The sequence below is a fragment of the Temnothorax longispinosus genome, chromosome 3 (assembly GCF_030848805.1).
Source record: "Temnothorax longispinosus isolate EJ_2023e chromosome 3, Tlon_JGU_v1, whole genome shotgun sequence".
In the NCBI taxonomy this organism is placed as follows: Eukaryota; Metazoa; Arthropoda; class Insecta; order Hymenoptera; family Formicidae; genus Temnothorax; species Temnothorax longispinosus.
The window spans coordinates 12,030,991-12,056,984 of record NC_092360.1 but is presented as its reverse complement, the minus strand read 5'-3'; the positions used below and the strand labels follow the sequence as shown (position 1 = coordinate 12,056,984).

General features: G+C 36.1%; 5 protein-coding genes across 7 annotated transcripts; 1 reads left to right on the top strand and 4 right to left on the bottom strand.

Annotated features, from left to right (window-relative positions):
• Positions 1 to 325: 325 nt before the first annotated feature.
• Cpsf2 (cleavage and polyadenylation specificity factor subunit 2) lies at positions 326 to 4,020 on the bottom strand. 2 transcript variants are annotated; one of them, XM_071772075.1, is made up of 11 exons: positions 4,003 to 4,020; positions 3,517 to 3,808; positions 3,270 to 3,429; positions 2,845 to 3,196; positions 2,437 to 2,747; positions 2,100 to 2,359; positions 1,842 to 2,027; positions 1,182 to 1,551; positions 876 to 1,070; positions 660 to 797; positions 326 to 486 (listed from the first exon to the last, which is right to left on the bottom strand). In XM_071772075.1, exons 2-11 carry the CDS (start codon positions 3,663 to 3,665, stop codon positions 394 to 396), a joined length of 2,214 nt encoding a protein of 737 aa, XP_071628176.1. In that variant the 5' UTR covers positions 3,666 to 3,808; positions 4,003 to 4,020; the 3' UTR covers positions 326 to 393. The 2 variants fall into 2 exon arrangements, with proteins under 2 accessions (XP_071628176.1, XP_071628175.1); XM_071772074.1 differs by having other exon boundaries at positions 3,879 to 4,017.
• Positions 4,021 to 4,399: 379 nt separating this feature from the next.
• Noc2 (Nucleolar complex protein 2) lies at positions 4,400 to 7,809 on the bottom strand. The gene is made up of 12 exons (XM_071774160.1): positions 7,674 to 7,809; positions 7,301 to 7,508; positions 6,961 to 7,217; positions 6,787 to 6,893; positions 6,608 to 6,714; positions 6,377 to 6,531; positions 6,075 to 6,296; positions 5,802 to 5,990; positions 5,603 to 5,722; positions 5,394 to 5,525; positions 5,107 to 5,322; positions 4,400 to 5,018 (listed from the first exon to the last, which is right to left on the bottom strand). Exons 2-12 carry the CDS (start codon positions 7,467 to 7,469, stop codon positions 4,503 to 4,505), a joined length of 2,190 nt encoding a protein of 729 aa, XP_071630261.1. The 5' UTR covers positions 7,470 to 7,508; positions 7,674 to 7,809; the 3' UTR covers positions 4,400 to 4,502.
• On the top strand, positions 7,807 to 9,959 carry LOC139810536 (GPN-loop GTPase 1). Of its 2 annotated transcripts, none has more exons than XM_071774165.1 (5): positions 7,807 to 7,943; positions 8,199 to 8,453; positions 8,582 to 8,946; positions 9,030 to 9,259; positions 9,563 to 9,959. In XM_071774165.1, exons 2-5 carry the CDS (start codon positions 8,207 to 8,209, stop codon positions 9,903 to 9,905), a joined length of 1,185 nt encoding a protein of 394 aa, XP_071630266.1. In that variant the 5' UTR covers positions 7,807 to 7,943; positions 8,199 to 8,206; the 3' UTR covers positions 9,906 to 9,959. The 2 variants fall into 2 exon arrangements, with proteins under 2 accessions (XP_071630266.1, XP_071630265.1); XM_071774164.1 differs by having other exon boundaries at positions 7,925 to 8,123.
• LOC139810539 (uncharacterized) lies at positions 9,908 to 11,973 on the bottom strand. The gene is made up of 3 exons (XM_071774168.1): positions 11,251 to 11,973; positions 10,902 to 11,028; positions 9,908 to 10,436 (listed from the first exon to the last, which is right to left on the bottom strand). The coding sequence occupies exons 1-3, from the start codon at positions 11,731 to 11,733 to the stop codon at positions 10,243 to 10,245; spliced, it is 804 nt and encodes a 267-aa protein (XP_071630269.1). The 5' UTR covers positions 11,734 to 11,973; the 3' UTR covers positions 9,908 to 10,242.
• A 596-nt stretch (positions 11,974 to 12,569) lies between these two features.
• LOC139810534 (high affinity nerve growth factor receptor) lies at positions 12,570 to 22,073 on the bottom strand. Its single transcript, XM_071774161.1, has 9 exons — positions 21,158 to 22,073; positions 16,675 to 16,893; positions 16,348 to 16,442; positions 16,093 to 16,236; positions 15,664 to 15,826; positions 15,212 to 15,492; positions 14,761 to 14,934; positions 14,144 to 14,302; positions 12,570 to 14,055 (listed from the first exon to the last, which is right to left on the bottom strand). The coding sequence occupies exons 1-9, from the start codon at positions 21,198 to 21,200 to the stop codon at positions 13,753 to 13,755; spliced, it is 1,581 nt and encodes a 526-aa protein (XP_071630262.1). The 5' UTR covers positions 21,201 to 22,073; the 3' UTR covers positions 12,570 to 13,752.
• Positions 22,074 to 25,994: the final 3,921 nt, after the last annotated feature.

The following is a 25,994-nucleotide window of genomic DNA, read 5'->3' as shown; positions in this document are numbered from 1 at the left end:
TACATCTGCAAATGTATATTTATAATTTATAATATATAGATGATGGTTTCGATGGTCCCATCCCACGAAAAAGGCCGGGATGGCCTCTCTCAGGCTTCTCTCTGACACTACTCCTTTTACAGATTCTCAGGCTTTTCTCTGCTAAGGTTAATAATTCATGCGTGAAGTTTATTCTCGTGCTGATTGGCTGTCGAATAGAGTTTTTAGAGTCCCGAGAACTTTTTCCGCAGGTGTCGATTTCAAAAAATTATATATACAAAATTTTGTTTACAAAGTGCAAAAAAGCGATAGAGGAAATGTAAGGAAAAATTAATAAAATAACGAAAACTCTTATAATTATTATATATTACAAATGCAGTCTCCTTATATGTATACTTGTATACTATGCACAATCTATACAATTGCATATTGCTCGTATAATAGCTCCCGCACTTTGTAGTAATCCTCGGAAATGCAGCCTTCCAATATTACCTTCCCAGCTTCGTGCTAAAAATAAACATAACAATTACTTGTCTGGCTACATAAACTGGCACTTTTTACATTTCATTGTATTTAAAATAAAAGGCGAAAGAAATTTAAAAGAATAAAATTGCAAAATATACTGGCACAGGGTGAATAAAATCTTTTTTTTTTACTGATATATCACAAATAAAACAAACCCTTCTAACGGCTATAGTGTTATTGCAGCACCATAGTACTCCTCCACTAAATTCCGATGGAATGTTACTTTTGTTCAAAACCTGTTTAAAGTCGGATAGTTTCAATTCGTTTATGAACGTCGTTTGATGACCGGGAACCTGAAATGTATAATTTAAGATGTAAATTGAATTGTGCACGTTCTCTTATGTAGTTTTTACTTGCAATCTGTGTCTCACCTCATTTAATGGCAGTGGTTCCAAAGTCAGTATTTTGTCACTTTCATCAATCGCGTTCTCGGATTCAGTATCGGCAATGGCGTCTCGACAAACCTGGTCACGCGCCGTTATCATCGCATCTATCCAGGCCACTTCGGAGTCGCCCTTACCCTTCGAGAAATTCAATCCGCTCACTAGAGCGTCGGTCAAACGTACCTACAATGAAAAAAAATAGATTTTACACCAATTTCTTAATTAATATAAATAAAAAAAATAAATAAATAAAAATTATATTATTTAATGTTAGTAAAAACAATTATTAATTACTTGATAAATATGCGTTTCCGTCGTAGCGTCTAGCGTCTCTCCTCTGCCCGGAATAAATACTCTCGCACCGGTACTTTGCGCTTGCTGCGCTAGTATATCTGTATCTTTAGGCGAACCTCTGACCAAGACGACTCTTCTCGGCCTTAGCTGCGCCAAAATTTTCTGTAGGGATTCGCCGTCGGATCTACCTTCGAAATCTATATATGTTACCGCCGCGTTAACAGTCATCGTGCGCGAAACTTGTACACATTTCGTCGGAATATCCATAGCTACTTCTGGATGATAATTAGCTTCCTCCTGCTTCATTTCTACGTTTTCCTTATTATCTTCCACTTCGGGCACAGTCTCTGCTATTTTATAATCTTCCGGTCTGCAATAATAAATAGTAAAGAATACAAATTTATACTTACATATACATATAATAAAGTACATATTCATAAAAATAAACGGATAAACAAGCTTCGAGTTATTAATTACTGTTAAAATATAAATAAGTGTAAATAATGGTTTTAGCGTATTTCTTATATTTCTTTAACGTTTTGCATAGAGATATACAGATTTTCAAAAAAGATTAAATGTATATTTTCTTTATGTTAGAACTAGGCTTTTATTATATGTTTTTGTTGAGGTATACTTTGTGAGATATATAAATATCCTTACTTTATGATTTCTCCGTATTCGTCTATTTTAATCTTTTCCTCCACAAATGGAAACATAGGGTGTTGCTTTTTACTTTGTTTAAAAAAGCCAGGCTTAGTTTCTTGCTTCACCAGTAAATCGTGCTTTCCTCTGCCAGTACCAACTTCTATTTCGTCTTCCGACTCGGAACTCACGTCTGCAGTTTCCCTAACAAGACGCATTACAAGCATAATTAGTAAAACATAAATTATATATAAATGATAGATGGATATATATTACATCTGCTCCTGTTTCATCTGCTCCTGCTTCAGCTTTTCTCTTTTCTGATATTCTTCCAGTTCAATACCTTCGAGTTTCACTCGTCTTCTCACTTCTAACGTAATGTTTCGATTACCTCCTTTCTCTACCAAGTCTCTGGCAAGTGTACCAGGAGACGTCCTACTCGTTAATATAATACTGTTTTGTGGATTAGAACACCATTGAAGAAATAATTCTCGGGAAAATCCGCATTCCATATCGGGAGTGCTTGCAAGAACCACCTAAATAACAATTTGAAATTAATCTTCGAATTAAATGATCTAAGAGGACTACAGATACTTTTAATCTTTTTACTTACCTTTGGACTTGCGACTTGATTCAATTCAGCCATACTGTGACAAAGTTGCAAATGTTTAAATTGAAATGGATTGTTGCGTGCGCCTTCAAAGCTTCTCATTAATTTATCGCTCATCCATTCGATTTGCGATTTTGCGAATTCTACAACGTTGTAGCTCACGTTATTAAGAAGAGCTAATGAATAGGCAAGTAATCCGGATTCCTTATTACGCCACAGCTGATCCAACATATGTGCCAGCTCCAGTACACGACCAGCCGTGTCTACACTGACCAACACATTTCCACCGCCTCGCAATGTTTGCAAGATATTAGCTAAACCACAAAAATGACAAATAAAAAATATCTATAGATGTGCCTTCCACATTTATCTATTTTAATTTATGATTTTGATGAAGAATACGAAATTTACTCATCAACTTCTCATCCCTTGTTCTTCGTCTGGCTTGTTGATACGTGGCATTGAATGCATCTGTTATCAATAGTGACGGCCTTTGCAATCTTTCCAATTCACAACCGTTCAAGTGGCGCTCCTTTTTGTGATTAAAATCTACGGCATATATTATATCCTCTTCTCCAACTTTCACGATCTTCCAAATTGTCCCACCAATCATGTGTCCTGCCGGCAAGGGTGTCAATGTAACGCCATAGCCTTTACCTTTCATCGATATACTTTGGTTGTATTTTAGCTGAACAATTTTATCAAATGCGGCATCAACGTCGTCTAGAGTAAATAGATCAAAGTCTTCCATGTTATGTCGGGACTGAAACCAATATAACCGGTTAAATACCAGTATCGATTTAAAATTAATATTTTTTTATTATGAAGGAACATACCTGATATATATCGTACATAAACATTTGGCCCATTTTGTAGACGGGTATGGTAGCGTATATGGGACAATTCAAGCCACATTTACCTACCAGATACGGTAATGCACCTAAATGCAATGGATCTGGATATGAAAGCAATACCGCATCTATTTGATGCACATGTCTGGAAACGTGAGCCATAAGAGAAGTAAATATACGAAGATTGAAGTGTAACTTGTTACAATAACAGTTACTTCATAAGTGATGATACCTCTTTAATTCTTTTATGAAGTCCTGGTCAAAATTTTCGTCCCATCCACAATCTAATAATATCCTCAGTTCGTCCACTTGCAATATGTAGCAAGGTGGGGATTCATCCATCGCTCCGGAGACAGCGTGAAGCTTTATAATGGATGTCATTTTGTATATTTTCTCTACAATATCACGAATGTGTAAATCTCAAGCGAATTATGTTATGAATGCGTTCGATACTAGGTCGTCAATCCTTAAAATTGTTCTTTTATACTTCATAGACTCCGAAACTTGATTCCTGTCATTTTAACCTGCAAAACAATGCCTTGTATACTTTGCCGAATAAAATGCAAATTAGTACTGAACTAAGACTTGCATTACATCTGAATTGAATTCGGATTATTTATCAAGAATCTGTGACAACGTATAATAAATTAGAAAGTAAACGAAAGTAATAGAAAGTTTGTAATTGTATCTGTAGCAACCATAAATACATAAACCTAACCTATCAAAAAATGATCACGCTGGCCGCGCTGGCGCTGCGTCGCTGTGAAAAAAATCTATCACGTCGGCAAAGGTGCAAAAAAAATTTCAAACAATGGCGCGAAAATAATTTCATACCACAATGACAGAATAATAAAATATCACATCCTTAATAAGGAAAAAAAATTTTTTCATATCCCAATGACGGAGAAATAAATATTTAATACCCCAACGGTGGCGAAAATAAAAATTCGTACCCCAAGTGTGACGCGGAAGAATAATTTTATATCCCGACGGTGGCGCGAACATGTTTTATTGAACATGTTTTATTATCAAATCAATAATTACTATGTATATAACTCTCAAAGTACATATTATAATTAGAAATTAATTATAAGTAAAAATAATTAGTAATGGAATATAAGGATAATGGAAGATTTATTGAAATACATTTCAGAACATATATAAAATACATGTATTATTCATCTTATATATGGTCATTAATTTTTTATCTTACACATTTTAGCCCCAATCATCGCTATTTATATCTTGTACAATATCTGTGTCTTCTCTTGGCAAATCTTCATCCTCGATATTGTTGGTTGTCTTTTTCTCTTTGCTTTTCTTGCGCTTTTTCGCCTTATTCAATGACTTTTTCCTTTCTGTTTCGGATTCCGTTCCCTTTAATCGAAATTCAAGCTCGCTCTCTTCTTCGCTATCTTCTGCATCTCGCTCATCTAATTTCTGTTTCTTGGGTAGCCTCACCGGTACATTGATTTCTTCTTCGTTCTTTGTAAGAAGCTTAAGCACCTGAGATTTGTGAATCTTAATCCAGGAAGCATAGAATTTGGCTATTTCTGTACCGTCCATCTTCATTCTGTTTTCCCAATTTGTAATCTCTGCCGTGTTCTTCAGATCTACCGTTATTTTAGTACGCTCAGTTTCAATGTATTTTCTATTTTCCTCAATCATATTTAAAAGCTGTTTTATCTTCTTGCAGTAAGCTGCCACATGACATTTCTTCAGAAACGCCTTTAACTGCAAGATGAAACACACGTTAATTTAATAATTATAATATATGTAATAAAAATTAACATCTTCAACAGTTTCTATTTTTTTTAAGTACCTGTATTATACAAGGTATGTACACATCTGGGAAATATATTTTATGACTTTCGTTCGCTGCATTTTCCAAAATGAATTGATAAACGGTTTCGATAATACTATCTTTGAAACCATTCTCCGCCAATTGCGATTTTGACATCCTCAATATGCAAATAAGTGGTATAGGTTTCATTGTAACTGCTTTATGCCTCTTATTAAAATCGTAAGTGTCCAATATCTAAAAAAAATATTAACATACAATATTTACATATTGTACAAATATAAATGTTGTTTGAAAATTGAGAATACCTCGAGAAGAAATGGCAAAATAGGTATAAATGTTCCTGTTTCCTTAGAAATGGCTAGTAACATTTCTATACAGTGGAATCGTAATGGATAATATTGCGCCGTTGGAATGACTTTTATTGTTCCAACAATAATCTGTTAACAAATAATTTAATATAGTTTTCTATTAAACTGTTATATTATTTATATTATTTTTTTGTTTAAATTGATACCTGGACTAATGGATATAACAACGAACGTAACATCGACTTATCCTTTGATTTAGTTATTAATTCCGTCCAAAACCGTAAAGAGTTTATATACTGCCAGTTATATACAGCCTGAAAGTTTTCCTGAAAAAGAAAAGAAAAAGATTAAAATTCTAAATTCTCGGGATGTTATAAAAGGTACAATTGTTGTTTTAAAAATTACCTTTTTCTTTAATGTTATGGCGTTTCTTAAATTAATCGCTAATTGCCTGATATATAGAAAAGCATGATTGTACGAAACATCATGGTCAAGCAGATAAATTTCAATCAAAGAATGTTTCATAAAATTGATTCCTGGTAACGTATTAGGTGAAACAAACTTTGTATTCTGAACATATTTCACATACATGGTCTGAAAGAAAGAAAGAAATTTTTAATAACACAGACGTGATTGCAAACAGTCGGCATATATTACTTTGACTATAGTGGATCTCACCTTTAACAGCTTCTCTAACACAGACTCTTTCTTAGTTGCAATATGTAATATATTTAAGAAAGCTGTAACCCGAACAGTCTCTTCTGCAGTCGACCAAAATTTTATCAAAATTCTTAACAATGGTTTCGTTAAAGACGAGAATGAGCGAGTGTAAGGCAGCATTTGTCGTAAGTGCTTCAAAAGCACTGTAAGAATACTAGATGATGCTACACTTTGTAATAACTGTGAAAATAATATTTATTAACATTATATGTTTATTATTTAAGTTAAACGAGATAATTGAAAATTTAACAAATACGTACTTTGATTAAATCAGACAAGTACAATTTTAAAATTACTCGTATTTTTCCGAATCTTTTAGATTTATGTACTTCCTGTGATTCCGGATCCAACTTTAAAAAGCGTTTAAATGCATCAGGCAGATACATTATGCATAGTTGCATTACACCATTAAATGCTAAAATTTTTTATAAAATTTTAACAAAATTAATTAAGAAATAGCAAGTAGCTTAATAACAGACGTTGAAACTTACCTGCACTTCCATCTACTTTATATTCCGTGGTCGTATCAGGTAATGCTGCGACGCTATCTAAGGCTGCATGGAAAGCGTCTACAGCACACTTAATAGTGATTATCGATCTACAAATAAAGCATAATGCAGTTATATGTATATTCTGCTATTGACTCAAAAAAAAACAAATGATAACTTACTTATCCGTTTGTATGTTTTGTTGCCAAGTTTTCAGTAATTGTAAAGTGATCTTTTTAGAATCGCCTTCAGCCTCTTCTGGCTCAAAATCACTCTCGTCGCTAGCAACCTGCAAATAATATTGCTTGAAAATAAATACAAAATAAGTTAAAATTACGTTTGTAAAGAATATATACCTCCAAATTTTCATTGGGAACATGTCTATTATCGTTTATTGAAGAATTATCATCGTCTTCATCGTCCGACACTCTAAAGTCCAGAAGATTTTTGTCATTTTCTTTCAGATATTTATAAAACTCAGGATCGGTGTCTTTCAATCTCATCAATGACTTTTTGTGCTCTGCAGGATCCAAGTCACCTTCACTGCTATCACTATCTATCTGCTCATCATCTTCACTGTTTTCACTATCCATCTGTTCATTATCTTCGTCGTCTATGTAAAAAGACAATAAGAAGCAAGGTAATAATTTAAAATATGAAAGGAATTTGTATGAATGTTTTTTTCTTAGATCATACCTATGTTTTTATCCTCTTCACCATCATCGCATGCATCGCTATCTGTTTCAAAATTTTGTCCAAAGAACTCTTCTGTGGTTAGTTTGCTCAAATCTTCTTTCTTTCTCTTGGCGACTTTCTTTCCTCTTGGTGAGTTAAGAGACTTCTGTCTTACTTTCTTCACCTTCATTTTGTCGATAAGTGAACTTTTACGACTGACTCGAGTAATCTGGAAAAAATATTGTAGAGTGTGTGATTGTAAAATATAAATGAACATAAGTGAGAAATAAGAGAGGATTAAGACGTTTATAACCTCTCACTTTTTTATTTTTAAACAGCAAACGAAAATTTATACATTATCTCGTTATTATGATAGAGATCTCGTTTCTCTTACCTGAAATCTTTACTTTATCAAATTATTAATACATAAATGCTAAATGATATATTTATAAACACAAATCTCCTTTACACTTTCCACGTGCTTCCAGTATATCCGCGCGTGGTCGGTGGTCTGGCGACGTCAGTGTCAGTGATGTCACTGCGTTTAGGGACTTTGTTCCATTTCCTGCTGTTCAGCTTGTTTTCTGCATTGTGCCGCACTTCCTGCATTAAAAATAATTAATATATGTAATTTACAGGATTGGTGGGATTGGTATAGACACAGGTTAATTAATCTGACTTTTAAAGCATTCTAAAAAACGTAAAATAATTTATTGATCAGCTATAGAAGTCTATAAATCAATCTCTCTGAACACACGTGTTTTTATCTTCTCGCAAAGCTAACCCGACAGAGGTTTCGTGTCAAAACGCGTCGAATGAGCATAATATTTTATTGATATTCGAGGTGCAGCGCGTATTCTAAATAATTACCCTTTTTTTGTTTGTAACAAAGGTGTAATGTGAAATATAAAATTTACAGATTTATAAATGGCAGAGTTCAAGAGTAATTCAGATGCTGCGGAAACAGCAAGTGGTGCTTCAGACACCACATCTAGAATGGAAGACCAATCTGCAGAGGAAAGAAAGATACCATGTATCATCGTACTTGGAATGGCTGGTGCTGGAAAAACTTCATTTGTCTCTGGACTTGTTTCTAGGTTGTATAACATAGGAAAGCCATACATCGTTAATTTAGATCCTGCTTGTAAAGAAGTTCCGTATCCTGCTAATATAGGTAAAATAAACTTAATTAATATAATTTATACACAGTAACTTACTATGCGGTGTAAAATATAAGTATGCATTATGATAAACATTATTATTGTTATCATTTGCTTTAAACGGAGCTATATTTCCTTTCAGATATAAGGGACACTGTAAATTATAAAGAAGTGATGAAACAATATAACTTGGGCCCAAATGGTGGTATAGTTACGAGTTTGAATCTTTTTACCACAAAGTTTCATCAGGTTATCGAACTTATTAACAAAGCCAGTAAAGAGCACAATTATGTAATTTTTGACACACCAGGACAAATTGAGGTTTTCACATGGTCGGCTAGCGGCTCGATTATAACAGAAGCATTAGCATCTCAGTTTCCAACCATCGTTGTGTATGTGGTAGACACCGTGAGAAGTGTTAATCCTGTTACATTTATGTCCAACATGTTATACGCTTGCTCTATACTTTATAAAACCAAATTGCCTTTTATCGTGGTCATGAATAAGGTAATTAATTCTCTTTATAACTGTATCATGTATGTTTTTACAATTTAGATACAATCACTTGACGCATCACTAATGTATTTCAGATCGATATTGTTGACCATAGTTATGCAGTCGAATGGATGCACGATTTCGAAGCTTTTCAAGAAGCACTCGACAAGGAAAGCGGTTATATCAATAATCTTACACGCAGCATGTCACTTGCACTAGACGAGTTTTATAGTCATTTGCAATGCTGTGGCGTTTCCGCAGTAACGGGTGCTGGAATTGATGAATTTCTGAAACTGGCTGAAGCTGCCGTGAAGGAATATGAAACGTAAGCATTGCCATATATTTTGAACATCTACAAATTTATATATCAATGACAGTAAATCACATTTATACAATATATCTTATTGAATTATGGGTTCCTAAAATGAGTTATTACTGTGTCACCTCCTTCATACTCCTTCACTCAACCTTTAATTTTCCAATTATCTTATAAAACCAAAACGTACGTAGGGTGGCCGAAATTGAACCTAAAAAACTAGTCAACTACGAATCAACCGCTCTTACACAGAGTCACATGTCACCCCGTATATTTATTATAATTTATGATACAAGTGTTTTATTTTTACAGGAGTTACAAAAAAGATTGGGAAAAACTTAAGATAGAGAGGGAAGCTCAACGAAACAAGACAGAAAAGGAACAATTAGAAAAGGCTAGTAAAAAAACAATTGGAGAAGCTGTAGCTTTTGTGACAACGGTTAACGATGGTCGCGATACTTCGGAAATCTATCTGAAACACGCATGTAATGAATCAAGCGAAGACGAAGACGGAACGGAAAACAATTTCGAGGAAAATGAAGTTGAAGAAAAGAAAGATGAAATGTCATTTAGAAATTTCTTAGAGAGACATCAAATGGACCAAGCTAAACGAAGGAGTAATCAGGAGTCCGAACCTAATACAAGTAAAAATTGAGGATCATTTTAATATTTTTACAAATTCCTTGAAAAATAAATTATTTAATAAAAATTACGTTTTAAAATGTTTTGGTTAAAAAATTGCTCACCTCATTTCCATTATAAAATAAACATCTTTTATTTAAACTTTAATTTTTAACACCGATATTTTTTACTATATGTACACTGTAGAGATCCTACGATTACAATGTGGATTTTATTTGTCAGTAGACTAATCATCATTATATTAAATAATTAAACGTAATGTATAATTTAACAGATATAATATCATTGTAATTTTACATTTTAATATAAATACTGTTTAAAAGAAAATCGAGATCAGTTCCAGGCTGATTTCACTGAGTGTTTTGAACGTTCAAGTGCGAGCTGCGTTTATCCATCGTAGCACTGCGCCAAGGTAAAGAGATCATTTTGCGTTCGGACGATGTATCTGTCTTTATAGGAACAAACGGCGAATATTTTACATTCCGTTCTATGGTAAGTTTCCGATTCGGAACATTGCTGAATTCAATCTCGTACAAAACAGGAACTGAAACATACACAATTATTAATATTTTAAGACATTTAAAACATCATACAAAATATTTAACATCATATATAATATTTGACACGTATAAAGATCGTTGACATTATCAAAATCATTTTTCACGAAGTTTACCTCAATAAAGAAAGTTTGACACTAATAAAATTAATAATATTTGTTAAATATATCAAAGTATATTGTATATACATGGCAAAATTTTGACATACAAAATAATTATTAAAAATTCAAATTATATCCAGATTCTGATGGAACGAAATGCAATTGATTTTAATTGATGTATTTATTGAGATTTCTCTTCTTAATTTCATCAAACATAGATATACTTTTACTAATTTGTCGCAATAATTTAAGCGTTACTACTATTAGCAATATTGATGAGAAAAATAACGCATGAACAATTTAATATATTCTGGTATAGATAATCAAGGTCAATTTCAATATTTATTATACCTGTATCTTCTTGAGCGTTTCTTATCCGTTTTAAAGCATTATTCTTTGTTGTGATCAGTTTTTTTTCCTCCTCGTGTTCCCGTCGATATTCTTGGATAATTTGTTCCAAAGTTTTAGTCAAAGCCAACTATTGGGAATTATAACGTAAATATAAGTATTATTGCCGTATTATTGCCAAGAAGTCGTAAAATATTTTGAAATAATTAAGCAATTAGTATCAATTGTTACATATTAAGCAATAAGTTAATAAATATTAATAACAATCCAATTTTCGTATAAATTTTTTTTTCTCACACTATACAACGAAAAAAAGGGTGTTCTGCGTATAACTCATATTCAACGAATATACCTGGCATAGTTTTAAGCGAGACAGGTGATTCTCTTCCGAACGCGATTTCTCCTCCGGTCGCGAATTCTCCTCCGCACCTTTCGCCTCTTTTTCGTGCTGCGTGCATCGGCCCTTGCCGCCGCCGGACTTCCGGCACACCTCGGCCAGCAGGTCCATCCGGTCGGCGCGGAAGTTTTCGTGCAGGAACTCGTGCACGTGCGGGTTGCAGGAGGTGCATACCGGGTCGCGGCCGTGGCAGGTGACCTTGCGAAAGCCGTAGAGGTTCAGCTGCCTGATGAAGCTCGTGATGTTGCTCGTCTTGAAGATCGGCCGGCGCGCGTCCAGGTACTCCGCTTGGAATCTATTGTAATCGAGCAGTATCGTGTTGCCGTTCGCGCCCCACCGGATCGCCCCGGTCTCGCATTCGTTCACTATCCGCCAGAGCTTCTGCGGGAATCGCATCGACTGCAGCACGCAGTCCTCGTACATCCTCGCGGCGGTCATCGCTGGGGAAAAGTCGGGAAAAATCGGGACCCTGGGATCTGGGATCGAACGGCCGCCCGTCGCCGCCGCGCGCGCGAATCGTCAACGGCGCGTTTCGAACGTTCCGCGTCCCGTCCGGGTTTTGTGTTTTGTCGACTCCTGAGACTCGTTCCTCCCCCTTTCCCCCCGGAGCCACCTTCGAAACAAATTACCGTCGTATCACGGCAACAACAATCCAAGCGGCTCCCATACTTACTACTTCGCCCTGGCCTATATTTGAACAGCCTGGGGCCTGGAGCAGCCTGCTCGACGACCATCAAGAAGAAGAAGAAGGCTCCCATACTACGTTTACGCGAGCGTTACTCCTAGTAGTAACTTACGATAATTCCTTCGCGTAAACGAGTGAATTATCGTAAGTTACTACAGAAGTAACGCTCGCGTAAACGTAGTTACCAGTTCCACGAAAAACGGGTGCGTATCGAAGGATTCATCTTTTTACGTTTAAATCTGCGATTTTTTTCCTGGTCTCGAACCGTTTCCTACGATAGTTTTCTACGTTTCTTTATCGTTCTGTGGATAGAAATCCACTCGGGCTTATTGTAATTTTTTCCTCGTTCCACTGAAGTTGGCTCTTGTTAACAGTAGTGAGTAGACTGTTCTACTTTTATTGAATTATGAGAAATGGGATGTAAATCGCGTGACCTATCTTCACGTCACTGACTACATAATAATATAATGAAGCGAATTTAAATATGTATATTGAAAAAAGTATTTAATACGTTGTGCACGAAGTGTAAATTTTTTTACGAATTATGAGTCAAGCGAAGAAAGGAAAGAAAAAAAATTAAATTCATTAATTGCGATAATAAGCTTCTTTTTTAATAAAAATTATTTTTACAATACTATTACTATTTATAATGATCATACACTAGAAATAAACTTTTACGTAAAACTATCGAGAATACTTTCTATTTACATTTCTTAGTGACTACTTTATAGATTTCGCAAAAGGAGATATATCGATATATAAAATCCCGAATAATAAAAAATTTTACATACATTGTGCTCAATAAGCGCAATATATGATCTCATTAGTTTGATCTTAACGGTTACTTTTTATTATCACTTTATTCTACTTATTTATTATCTTTAATATTGATACGCTTTAGAAACATTAATAAAATAGTTCTATCGTAAAAATGATCGACATTAATACTATCTTGTGGACGTGCATTTGAAAGCATTGATATTTCAAGCTTTCGTATACATTCCTTATGTATAACACATAATTTATATTTTTTGATGATTTAATGATGATTATTACGCGGCGGGAATCCGTGCTATAATTATTTATTTGTACCATGGATTAGGGCTTTCACTTTGTTAACGATTAACCAGTTACTTAGCCGATAAAAAAAGAGTGTAAAATCAATTTTACACATTAGTTTAATATTTTGATTGAATTGTAATGTAACATCGTAGATGTTGGATGGATTATGACCTACATTTTTTATTGTAAAAATTTTGTCCGCATAGGTCTCAAATGAGTCGAGTGACTGTAAAAATTTTTCGAATAATTAGAAATTAATCTTAGCAAAAATGCCTGCAGAAAAATCAAGTAAAAAAAATTGACTAAAAAATTCAATAGAGAATTTTAATCATATTTAATTATAAATATATGTTTGAAATTTGAGAAACTGTAAAAATCGATTTCAAACTTGTCGAAGGATCTAAAAATTTAGTCTATATATTTATTATATAGACGCTGGACATAGTGATGCTATGCTTTTATTATTCCGCCAGATAATAATGACGAGGACTATGTGCTTTATACTTTTAACTCAGCTTTGTGGTATAGACAGTAATAGAATAAGCTGTGCACTTCACAACCAGAATATTACTGATTTTAATTGTCATTTCACAGGAGTGCTTCACAGTTCGATAGGCTTCACACTTCTTCGTTTTGTCCCTCACGCATATCGCGCTCGGAGCAACTTTTCGAGGTTGAAATTCAAAAGTTCTTTCACTGTTACGAATATATCAGTCAGACAGAACTGGAAGAGCCTGCAGATACTCGCGAGGGATCGCAGGTGCCGGAAGCAAATAGCCGTCCGGATCCAAAACGTCCGGGGTGCGCAGGAGCACCGGGCCTTGCGGCGGTCTGGGCAGCGTCCCTTGCCGGGTCAGCTCGGCCTGCGTCTTTTCCAGCCTCTCCAGAATGTCGGGAAACTTGATTCGTTCCCGCGGCTCGAGTTTCCAACAATCGTGCATTATTTGGCAAACGATGGGCGGGCACTCGTCCGGCGGGACAAGCATCGTTCCTTGAAGTATGAGTTTCACGACCTGGAACAATCGTCGAAGAAACACGTTCGAAGTCTTCAGGCGAACTGATAAAAAGAGAGAAATATTGGCGTATGCTTGCACATCTGACCTCTTCGTTACTGAATCCGTAATACGGCTGCTTTCCGAATGAGTAAACTTCCCAAAGGACAACGCCGAAACTCCATACATCGGTCTCTAAGGTAAATCGTCCGTACACCACGCTTTCCGGTGACATCCATCGTACTGGCAACAGACGCGATCCTCCAATCTGAAGAAGTCACGTTAATTATAATTATTATGTAAAAGTGTAGTGAAGAGAGAGAGAGAGAGAGAGAGAGAGAGATATTTGTGTGTATAAGTATATACACATTATATTTCTAATAGAGTACTCAGAAAATATTTGAACATTTGATCCAGGTTCGAGTCGACTTATATTATTAGAAATAAAATACTCTTGTTTTTCGAGGTACTGATAGAAGGTTTGAATTCCATTTCGTCCAGGAATGTGCTTGAAATATTGCTTTTATTTTTCAAATTAATCAGAGAGAGTTTGAAACTATACGCCAATAGATTCGAATCTATTTGTAAGATATTTAATCCCATCACTATTAATAACATCCATATCAAAGAAACTGAGAAGAGTGAATTATATACGAAATCTCTTCTCAAAATGTCTCACATGTCTTCGCGTACTATGGATACTAATTTATTTAAAGAAATATTCACCTTGTAATAGTCGCAAGTGTAAATATCTCGCGACATGCCGAAATCGGCGATTTTCACCGCTAAGCCTGAGCCCACCAGACAGTTTCGACACGCTAGATCACGATGCACGAATCTTTGGGCCGACAGATACGTCATGCCGGCCGCAATTTGAATCGAGATCCAGTATAATGAGTCCTATAAACAAATGACACGTCATTCTCGAGTTGTTTCTACCGATAAAAAATTTCGCTAGAATAACGTTACATGAGTGATGATATAAAGACGCGATGCCGCGTTTCGGATAGGAGAAACGCTAACTTAATGTCACGCAAACTCGTGCGCGCACAATGAATCACAATTCACGAGAATTTATATGACAACTCGCGATTGAACGCGAAACTTCACCGCACATATATTCTGAAACGTTATCGCAAAATTTTCCTAGCTAATTATCGGCTGTGATACGCGATACCTTCGTTAATGCTTGCAGTCCAGATTTCGACGATCTGAATTGCAAAGAGTTCGCCCGTAGGACCTCGGCGAGGTCACCGTACGGCATATACTCGAACACCATCCACGGATTGTTCGTCACGTCTCGTAGTACCATGCCCTTCAGGGATAGAATGTTCGCGTGGCTGAACGTGGACATGATGTCCACTTCGCGCATAAAGTCCTGCTCGGTTTCGGGCGTGGCGGTGTCCTTCAGGACTTTTATAGCGACAATTTCCTTCGTATCTCCGTTGTACCACTCGCCTGTAAAATTTTTGAAAGATCTAACGTTGTAATATAAAATGGGTAAATTAAAAAAGTATGAGAAATTTATTTCGCAGTATTGTAGCTTGCTAATTTTGATTTCGAGAGAAAAGAATCGATAAACTGTCCCTTAATTAATTTCATTTTTATCTATACAAAATATAATTTTACCTTTGTAAACCTTTCCGAAACATCCTTCGCCGATGTCGTGCAGGAATATAAGACTTTCACGTTGTATTATCGGAACTCCCGGAGACGTGCAGGTGAAATATTGAGGATTAGACGTGTACTTATGCGCTAATAATAGTCCCTTCTTCAGGTTTATTGGCGTTCCCTGATAAAATGTGACGAACAAGATAATTATTCCAAATAAGTAAAAATATGCAATTATTGAAAGAATCCTTCTCCTAAGATAATAGAAAAATAAGTTCGAGATAAATTTACTTTTAAAATATATAGAGTTTAAAAGTATAGCATAAATTGTTTAGAAAGAGGCAAAATTTTCCCAGAAGAACACATGAAAAATACAATGCAAATGTGTACAGCACTGTTTATGCATTTCAGGATGAACACGTTTCGACGAAGGATACGGCAACTTACATCTAGAGGACTTCTTTGCGACTTGATGCTGTAACTCCGTCTTCTCACGCCGTACACGACGCTCAGTAAGAGTACAATTACCGCGACGAAAGCAACAGCTACTCCTATGATTTCAGGTACCTTGTATTTCAATCCCTCTAATACCTGTCGCGTTGATTTTAAATAATTCATTACGGTTGTAAGTAGCTCGTAAACAATTGCACTTATTCTAGGTATCGAAATTTATGTAAAACTTCTGACAAGCAGTAAATATACCTGCTCAGCTTCCGGAAGCGCGTTCGTGCTATTTGTGCTGTTGTTCCCGCTTGGAGGTATCATTATGTTGTGTATAGGACGAGGCGTTAGAGAAACTAAAAAATTATTATCCTATTACATTATCATATTAATTGTAAATGCTGATTTCATCTTTATCGCAATAGTTTTTGCAACCGATTAGATTTCCATTAATTAATCATCATCTCTAAGTCGCTCTCGACTTTTCAATCGCTAACCACTGTGGCGAGCTATTTTTATATTTATCTAAAATTGCTCGTCTTCTGTAGTAAAGCTTCTGCTTATAAAAGAGTAGTCGAGTAGCCTTACCGATTAGACGATTCGGACATCGTAAATCCGATGTTGGCAGCGACAGGTCGTGAGGACACACGCATTTCGACGTGTTATTCGGGAAGGGATAACAGGCCGCTTCTTTTCCGCAAATCTGCGGATGATCCTTGCACGCTTTGATCTCGGAGCCCCCGTAGTCCGGGGGCAATTGCACTATTACATCTGGCTGATGTTGATTGGAAGCCGTCACTGATAAATCTGCAATAAGAAGACCATTTGTTCTTTAGATCTTATGCTCTCCCTCAGTGCCACAGTGGCGGATCTGTATTTTCAGAAGCCTGAAGCTATATTATAAAATATTAAAGGATGAAATTTAAATGAGTTAAACGACATTTTGTTATTTTGAACTACCGTGTGTGTCAAAATTTATTATTTTAACTCAAAACAGTAATTTTAGCTTCAATGGTTTAGTTAAATTAACGACATGTTGAATAGAAGCAGTGGCGACCTATAGGAATGATTAAAAATAACTCGAATTGAATATAATTTGACACTACGAGTTTAACAGTAATGACTCTTCTAAAAAGAAGCTTGGTTCGCATTTATTTATTAGTAATAAAGTTTAACGTAACAGGTTTTATTACTTTCGCTTTGTTCGTGTAAAATGTACACGGAAAAAATGATATTGTATTAATAGCATTAATCTAATTGAAAATAATCTTGTTAATTCAATACGTCATGCTCTTGTTTTAATATACTGTTGTTGAATTAACAAGATTATTACCAATTAGATCCTAATGCTGTTAATACATCATTTTTTTCCGTGTAATTAAAATTGGAAAATAATTTAACTACGTTGGGAAGATAATATCTCATTGCTCTTGAAGCAAAAAATTGTGTATTAAGCCAATTATTAACAGAATTGAGTATCTCTACAGTCTCTTTCTTTAACGAAATGACTAAATGAACATTTCAACAGAAAATCCGTTTTTAGATAAAAATTCGATATTTGCGTCGAAGCCTCCAGCTTCGAATGGCTCGCATTGAGATAAAACGTATAAAAAGATGGAAGATATATTATTATATTTTCAAATGTAATTTAATGTATAGGAACAAACGTTCCTACGGGGAACGTGGTGGATGGACCGTTGCCGTCGCCGCGGCGGCGGTCGTGCCGGGAAGCAAAAGAGATCGCCGTCGCAGATCCGCGGGATCGTCGCAAACGGCCCGTAAAGGGCGGCCAGGGAAGAAAAAGGGCCGCATATTTGGATTGGGCACAGGAAGATAGAGACAGTGAAGGCATTCATTTGGTAGCTCTTGGAGCTTGTAACGGGTCAAAGCGTTATCTCTGCGGTCAGCGCTCCCCGACAACGAGTCTCGCTATGTGTACCTATTATCGCCCCGTATTCCGTGCCCGCGCCGAAGTATCTCCATTACGAGATTTCCCGCATTTACGAGATCGACCGTTTCTCGGCGCGAGATCGATCTCGCCGTGCTCTCGACGACGACGCCGCCGCGCACGGCACGGTTCGTTATTCGAAGTATAACGTAAGATGTAACGTAAACGAGTTAACGATTCGTCGCGTCAGCCTTGGGACGAAGATGCAAGGAGGGAGAAGACGGATCTCTCCTTCATCGCGAAAGCGCGATGCGACCGCGTTCGAGACGAACGACCATCTCGTTTGACCATCTCTCGAGAGAAGGGCCCGCCGCCGCGTTGCCTCCCGGAGGATCCCGCGGACGAGTTTTGCAATTTATCGAGGATTAATACTCGCTTCGATACCATCCAGCACAATCAATTATGCCGCCGCAGACATCGTGATTTTCGCATGTACGCCACATTATTACTGACCTCTGCTCTTTGCCATCGTATACGCGGCATAGAAAACCACTATTGGCTCCGCCGGCTGACCCTCGATAGCACGAGTATCGCGTGGCAAAGCTCGCGCAGAGAATTATTTTAGTTTACGCCTTGCGTCCAGTAATTATGATATAACGCCAAATTATCCGTCATAACTCCGTCAGTTTTGTAAGAATTCGACTCGATTAATTTGTTTACCAATTAACTAATCTTAATGACGCTCTCCGATAAATATTTGGTCTTCGTTATTGAAGAAAACTTTTAAGGAAAGCTAGTATTATATAGTTGCTTTTCTGCAATTTATTATAAAGTGTCTCGATAAATGAGCCTTGAATTAAAATTTGTAAGAAAAGGAGATTTATGTAAATTTTATATACGAATTGCAATAAGTTGTTTTCGGTTGTACTCGAGAAGCTCTATGTGCAAAAAGAGGTGTTTTATTTTATAATTGGTTTATACTGTTTATAGAGTTGTCGATGCCCGTTTGGCTTAAGAAATAACTGCTCTGAAATTGCAAGGAGTACTGTCATTAAAATTCAGACGTGTAGATTCTTAATTCGAATTCTCGACTATATGTTAAGATACTTCGCTGTAGCAACAGCTATAGTAGCCAAGCTGACGGGTGCTGTTGTCTCAATAGAAACAGTAACAGACTGTAATGACATTCGATCCTAATTGAAATCTATATATTGTCTTTTAAATGTTATGGTTAATGGTAAATTTGGAAATTTCAATGCACGTGCGGTGAGGCACGCGTTTATTTGCACAAATCCAAGCTTTAAGGCGTACAGACTACAATAGAGGCATTATACGTGCGGACGCCTCATCCTGCCTAAACGTGCGATTCGTGAAGGGATCGAAAGAGATCGGTGAATATATCGTGGGGCGCTCGTCAAACAATATATAGATACACATAAATATATATACAGAATGGAATCTGCAATCAGTATATGAAACGACAGATTTCTTATTTAACTTTAAACTTCCTATGGAGAAATATCGAGGAGAAATCGCGAAAGCTTCTCATTTTCTACATTTATTCATAATTTTGTCTTGGTAATTGCATGAGTCTGTTTTATAATTAAGGCAAAATTCCGTTGAAACGCGAACTTTGAATTAAATAAAGATTCAAGTTTTGTCTCTATTTACATTCGTTATTACACACTACCAATCTTTACTGTGTATGTGTGTGTGTTTGCGATGATTTAATACCAAGTTCATAAAAATAGAAAATGTTTATCTTTTTCTTGCGGCATTACATATGTAATGTAATTCTAAAAATTTGTCGATTAGTGCGATATTATCTTTAACACTGTGAATGCAACAAGTATGGTTTTTATCTCGAATCGGACTTATCGAAAGGTCGAAAGTGCGCCCGATATTAAAGATAACAGCAAAGGGCAAAAACAGGGTTGGTTTCTAATTTCTTCCCAGAGGAACATTTGTTGAAGGAAAGAGATAAATTTAGTTCAAGCAAGATAAAAAAGCAAATGGTAGATAAATAGTAGATAAATGTTTCCCTAGTTTCTTTATGTTTTTTTCATATAAAAATAAGTATATATTTACACAAAAAAATACAATATAGCGTAATACATACAAAGTACGTATATAAAAACAATACATTTAAATTAGCACTGTGACGTAGATAGGATTATATGTTAATAGGTAACGTAAGATGCTTTATCGCAAATAAATATAATTGCCCCATATTGTTAATTGCTAATCGTACAATTTTTGAACATTAATATTTACGAGACTCGTCGCAAGTTATAAATTTACATAAAACGTTATTTTAATTTATTATTCAATTTTATAAATTCTCCAAATTTTCTAAATTCTTATAGAATATTGAGCAGAAATAAATATTTCTAGGTCATTATACACAGATATGATTATACCGATTCGTCATTAAATCGCTTCATTTATTCCTAGAATATCGTAGTCACTCTATTTCTTATCTAACATAAGCTAAAACATTTGAACATTTATATAGTAATGCGCTATGCAAGCAAAATTTGCGATAAAATAGAAATAGAAACATATATAAATATACCAACCGAAATTTGTCTGAAGTAGCATTATTTCACGAAACGTTAATGTAATCCTTATCGGTTTAACGGTTTCTTATAAGTAACAACTGCAACGTCGAATACAATTTGTGAAGTAATTACGTGTATCGTTTTCACTGATTATAGTAGATTCTTGGTACTTTACGCAACAGGCCTAATTGAATTTGATACATATTAGATGACTCTTGTTCCACGAATCTATTAACTCAACGAGACGCGGAACACAAGCTACCGTGTGTATTCAGATTCCTCAAAAGAAGCTTTCAGGATTTCTCCAACGTAAGCAAACGCGTGTGTCAAAACAAACTTTCAAATCTTTATAAGCATTTAATTGCACACAGAAAATATACAACAATAAAAATTGTTTATAAGAAATGTATTTTCCTTTAAAAAAAGAACTGCATAATTTTTTCCGCATCAGATATATGACGCATTATAATTCCTGTTTCTAATATTAATGAATTACATTTTTAATGTCTTAATATTTTTGTAGAAAAAGACGTTATATCGGATTGGCAAGGAGAACGTGTCCAAATTTAATGCGGTAAACATGACGGATCATCTGCATGTGCGAAATTTGCGCGCATCTTACCTGTTCGCATTTTTGAAAAGGAGAGGCCTCTTTTCCTCGGCATTCTTCTTCCGATATATCGTGTGCGTCTGTGCAAGTGAACGACGAAACCACCCTCGCCGGTCGGAGAAAATAATTCCTCGCACTCGTTTGCCGCACTTTGCACTCTCTCTCCTTTGCTACGAAGCGGCAATTACCATCGACGCGCTAATTGCATCGGCATTACTTTGGCGAGAGAGGTATTGCCGCCCCTATAAACGTCACATCGAACCTCGATATCCATGGACCAAGGTCTTATTTAAAAAAAAAGAAAAAAATTGCCGAGAAATTGCCGTGGACGATAGTTGCGACGATATGATAAATCACGTCTCTCGCATCTCCTCTCTATCTTTCTACTTCGTCTTACATCATACGCACCATCACGTGACACATAATAAGATATCGACTAATCTTCGCATTTTCGTTTTTTCTCTACATTCCCGATCTGAATTTCGCGTATCCGTGTCTCAAATTCCTCCGCGGACTTCCGTCGTCGGCTTTTTCCCGTGATGCTGGCCGAGATCGGTCGCGAAATGACGGCGGGTCATATTGTTTTGGAGAACGGAAGTCCTTTCGAGCACTCTTTCCGTATAGGAACGGCGGACGGGGCGTGGGTGGGTGCCGAAGCCTTGAGCCGGAAGCCGAAACCTCGGCGCGACACCCGGCCTGGCCTCGAACGGGTTAAAACGGCGTAGGTGGAGGCCGGGCGACGGAGTGAGATGTATTCTCTCTTCGATGAACGCTTAACCGAAACTGAAGAACCGCCTTCGAGACTCCCTCGCTTTGCGCTACGCGCGCACGGAGCTCGCGTGTGAGCGCGTAAAGCGCATCACGCACACATGCACGCGCGATCGGGATTTACGCGAGATTTTAACTCGGTTCATCATCGTCTTGTCGGTCCGACCTACGCTATCGGAGAGAGAGACGGTGGTTCATCTTAAGCCTCCGAATTTCTTAAAGAAGGGTGCGTCTTCGCCCTCCTCCTCCTCCTCCCGTCACGCGGCTCGCACCTGACACGTTTCAAACCGTCCACCTACGCGTTCGCGTGAATATCATTGCCGTATGTTACGAAAAATGACAGAAGTTTATGCCGTGAAGATATAGAGGTTGTTCCGATGACTGGGGACCTCCTCATTGTTAAATTCGTAGTGTCAAATTATATTCAATTTGAGTAATTTTTAACCATTTTTAAAAGGTTGCCACCTGCTGCTCCTACTCAATATTCGTTAATTTAACTAAACTAGTGAAGTTAAAATAATATTTTTTGTGTGTTAAAATAATGAATTTTGACACACATGATAGTTAAAAGTAGCAAAATGTTATTTAAATCAAGGTATTAATTTAAATTTCATATTTTAATATTTTACAGTGCTCAACGTGCGAGAGACAGTAGCCGAAAAAATGGACGTTGCTTCGAGGCAATCTTGGCGATTCGTCGAAATTAGCTGTTAGTTGTTTTAAGACAGCGATTTTCCTGGGAAGATATTGGGTTATTTTATCTGGAGATGGGTAATTAATTCGTCTGTGCAGATGCAAATACGCGCGTCATATCAATACGTGTTGTCCGTAACACGCTGACGCTATCGCGACTTCTTATCGTTTATTTATTCTCAATCGAAGGAAACACACGTCACACAGAGATATCCCATCTAATTACTTTTTTTTCCTAAATTTGAAATGTAGTGCATTCGTGGCAGCTGAATGAAATGAGAATCGAATCATCGTTTTGTAATCAGAACTGTCAGAATGTGGAGTAATCTTTTGATTTATAACTTGATCGTGAACAATCTAATTTGCTTACGTCGGCAAGTCAATCATTAAGTAACGATCTTGAAATTTTATTTATTTTTGTTTTGACTATTACGTTTCCGTTCCGTTTTAAATGATGACGAATTAAATTCTCGATGACGGTGACTCTTTGCAATCGGACAGTTTAATTAAAAGGACGTGAAAAATCGATTTTTTTACATTTTTTTTTGTTGCCAGTCGGCGCACTATATAACCATACTATTTAACTTGAGAAGATAAATAAATTTAATATTCGCTATCGCGATCAGCTTGATACACTATTGCCTAACGAACTGCCACCTCCCACTCCCTCTTGGCGAACAACCCGACTTTTCAGCTTCCGATCATGATAAACAAGTCGACTCGAGAACATGAATCCGTACAGAAAGTCATGTGTGTTCTCAATGTGTGCCCGTGTCCCGATGAACGCGTAGATCTGCAGTACACATGCGTGCTCGAGTACCGAAACTTGTCAGAAATCAGTTATCAACATAACGTACGTTGCTCGATACCTCGAACTAACACAATTGGGAAGAAATAAATACTATATACATTTAAATATCTTTTATTATCTTGATGAGTTTAAAAATAATTTTGTAAAACGTTTAACACACATATTTTCTCTTTTTATTCGGCGCAATTTTCTAATTTAAACACTTTTTTGAAAGATATTTTTAACATAAAAAAAAAGGAAATGTTAAAAACGACACTTTATTATTCACCTAAACATTCTTATGGAAATCAACACCATTTGTGTTGCAATGCACAATTATTTTATGTTTGATTTGATATATTAAAACAATTTTGTACAAGATTTTCAATATATAACAGTTTTTCATACTGGCGCGCGCACTTGGCGACTTTTTTTTTTACCTTTTTTCAAAATACTTCGAGCTAATAACAATTGAGAAGAAATCCGCACCCGCACAACAGACCATTAATATTTCAGATAAACTAAAGCGAATTTCTCTGTATTTTAAAATCGCGATACTTTGTGGTTGTGTTAATATATATTTCGAATACAAAGAGGAGAGATCTAAAACTACCATATTTCATATTTTATTTTCTAATTTGTCCATTTTTTTTCCTTGCGTAGCGCACAAGCGGGAGTTTATTTCTTCCCCTTCGTGAACGGCGACGGCTGATGAAAGGCCGTTTCTGTCGGTGCAGGCATAGCGAGATCCGGCCCAAAATAATTTTGAAGGATTGCCATTCGCGTATTAGCGTGTACGATTGATGTCCCTCCCGATCACGTCGAGAGCGTCCCGTTCAACGTCCGCGGGATCCGCGATCCAGGGGATCGTTAATAAAGCGGGCGGTTTATAGTTCACGAAGATCAAAACACGTGTATACCAAGTAGGCGAGAAACGAGTCGAAACACAAAAGTGAGGCGGGAAATGCGAGACAGGGGCAGGGGGAGAGGGAGGGAGATACGTTAAGAGTTTCCGAAGAGCCTTCGTCGGAATGGCGTAAGTGTTGTATATTTACATTGGCGTTACAAGCTCACACCTGGACGCAAGAATAGCGCCGCTTCTTCTTCTTCTTCTTCTTCCTCTTCTTCCTCGAAGCATTTTCACGCGCCATACGTCAGACCTGTTTGACAAAAGCTAACGCCCTATATTTTTGTCCTGCTGCATTAATACAGTTATTTCGGTGATTGTGCGGCTTTTCTACGGGAGACAAATGGTTTTTAAACAGAGGAATGATACACCTGCATTCTCATCAATAATGATCCCGCAACCGATGAGATATTACTTATTACGTGACAAGAAAAATTTCGGTAAAAAGTCGTTTATATAAAAACATGATATAAATAGATAGAATTATATATAGATAAAATATATAGGTGTTTTCTTTCTCTTGCACATTCTCTGTTTGTATGTAGTTATGTACAGAAGAGAAAATAATAGAAAGAAATAATTAAAAAGATAATTTTTATTTTTTTTTATAAAAATTAAAAGTTGAGGAAACTAGAAAAATTGTCCGTGTATAATCATATATAAATGTAATAATCGTATATAAAATAATTATATATGTTTATACAATATAGAATATTGTATAATCTAATCACGATTTTACTTTTTGTAAAAAAATAATGCAGTTATTTTTCCAATTATTTTTTAATTATTTTTTCTACATATATGGACAAAGATTATATAAGAGAGAGAAAATATATTTTTTAAATATAATTTCTATATCTATATTTTATATATTTTTATATATATAAATTTTTTACCGAAATGGGATTTTATCTATGCGATAAATACTTCACAAATTTTCCGAAAAATGAATTCTATTATAATTTAATTGCACATGTAGTACATACTTTTCTTTATGTGATTAACGCAATTATCCAAAAATATCTCATATCTTATTATTTCAGATAATCTGAAGCATCCGAGATGTTGCAATTAAATTAAGCTTCTTTAGAATAAATTTCTTCAGAATTTTATACGAGATAAAATCTATAACAGTTTCAGAGTTACATGGTACATGAAAAATTTAATTTTTTTATAGGAGAGGGTGTCGTCTGAAATCATATATCGGAAGAAGGGTAAGTTGTTCCGCAGGGTGGTTTACACCCGTCGAACGTTGCGGATTGTCACTCGCGTTTGGCAGCCGAGCGACATAAAGTCGGCATGCGTGCAGATGGCGGCCGTAAGAGGTTGGTCTAAAAAAATAAAGCGGCGCGGGCACGAAGAGCGGAGATGTTTGTGTTTCCACGCGAGATGGGTGATTCTTAAATGACGAGGAACAACTGGGACAACTTATATACATATCTCGGAACAATATGCTACGCGGAATCGGAAAGCGGCGGAAAGTGCCTTTTTTACGGGAAGTCTATGAAAGATAAATCCCCGAAGGGTACATCCGATATGCGATATCGTACATTCGTGATAATGTGCTTGGGAAAATTTGGATAAAGAGTTGACTTAATGACTAAAAATGTTTTATTATTTGCTATTGCTATATAAAGCAGAAAAAAAATTTTTTTATTACACAAAATTAATAATTAAAGCATTTTAGATTA

What these genes read in the sequence shown, in the direction of transcription:
- Cpsf2 (XM_071772075.1), bottom strand. Translation starts at nt 3,665, where the DNA reads ATGACATCCATTATAAAGCTTCACGCTGTCTCCGGAGCGATGGATGAA. An exon ending in TTCATAAAAGAATTAAAGAG is followed by an intron (nt 3,430 to 3,516) that starts GTATCATCACTT and finishes TCACGTTTCCAG; the next exon opens with ACATGTGCATCAAATAGATG. An exon ending in CGGAAACGCATATTTATCAA is followed by an intron (nt 1,071 to 1,181) that starts GTAATTAATAAT and finishes TTTTCATTGTAG; the next exon opens with GTACGTTTGACCGACGCTCT.
- Noc2 (XM_071774160.1), bottom strand. Translation starts at nt 7,469, where the DNA reads ATGAAGGTGAAGAAAGTAAGACAGAAGTCTCTTAACTCACCAAGAGGA. An exon ending in TAAAGTAGATGGAAGTGCAG is followed by an intron (nt 6,532 to 6,607) that starts GTAAGTTTCAAC and finishes AAAAAATTTTAG; the next exon opens with CATTTAATGGTGTAATGCAA. An exon ending in CCATAACATTAAAGAAAAAG is followed by an intron (nt 5,723 to 5,801) that starts GTAATTTTTAAA and finishes TTTCTTTTTCAG; the next exon opens with GAAAACTTTCAGGCTGTATA.
- LOC139810536 (XM_071774165.1), top strand. Translation starts at nt 8,207, where the DNA reads ATGGCAGAGTTCAAGAGTAATTCAGATGCTGCGGAAACAGCAAGTGGT. An exon ending in TCCGTATCCTGCTAATATAG is followed by an intron (nt 8,454 to 8,581) that starts GTAAAATAAACT and finishes ATTTCCTTTCAG; the next exon opens with ATATAAGGGACACTGTAAAT. An exon ending in TTATCGTGGTCATGAATAAG is followed by an intron (nt 8,947 to 9,029) that starts GTAATTAATTCT and finishes AATGTATTTCAG; the next exon opens with ATCGATATTGTTGACCATAG.
- LOC139810539 (XM_071774168.1), bottom strand. Translation starts at nt 11,733, where the DNA reads ATGACCGCCGCGAGGATGTACGAGGACTGCGTGCTGCAGTCGATGCGA. An exon ending in CTCGCTTAAAACTATGCCAG is followed by an intron (nt 11,029 to 11,250) that starts GTATATTCGTTG and finishes AATTCCCAATAG; the next exon opens with TTGGCTTTGACTAAAACTTT. An exon ending in AAACGCTCAAGAAGATACAG is followed by an intron (nt 10,437 to 10,901) that starts GTATAATAAATA and finishes TGTATGTTTCAG; the next exon opens with TTCCTGTTTTGTACGAGATT.
- LOC139810534 (XM_071774161.1), bottom strand. Translation starts at nt 21,200, where the DNA reads ATGCCGAGGAAAAGAGGCCTCTCCTTTTCAAAAATGCGAACAG. An exon ending in CGCTTCCGGAAGCTGAGCAG is followed by an intron (nt 16,237 to 16,347) that starts GTATATTTACTG and finishes TCAACGCGACAG; the next exon opens with GTATTAGAGGGATTGAAATA. An exon ending in TTTCGGAAAGGTTTACAAAG is followed by an intron (nt 15,493 to 15,663) that starts GTAAAATTATAT and finishes AAAATTTTACAG; the next exon opens with GCGAGTGGTACAACGGAGAT.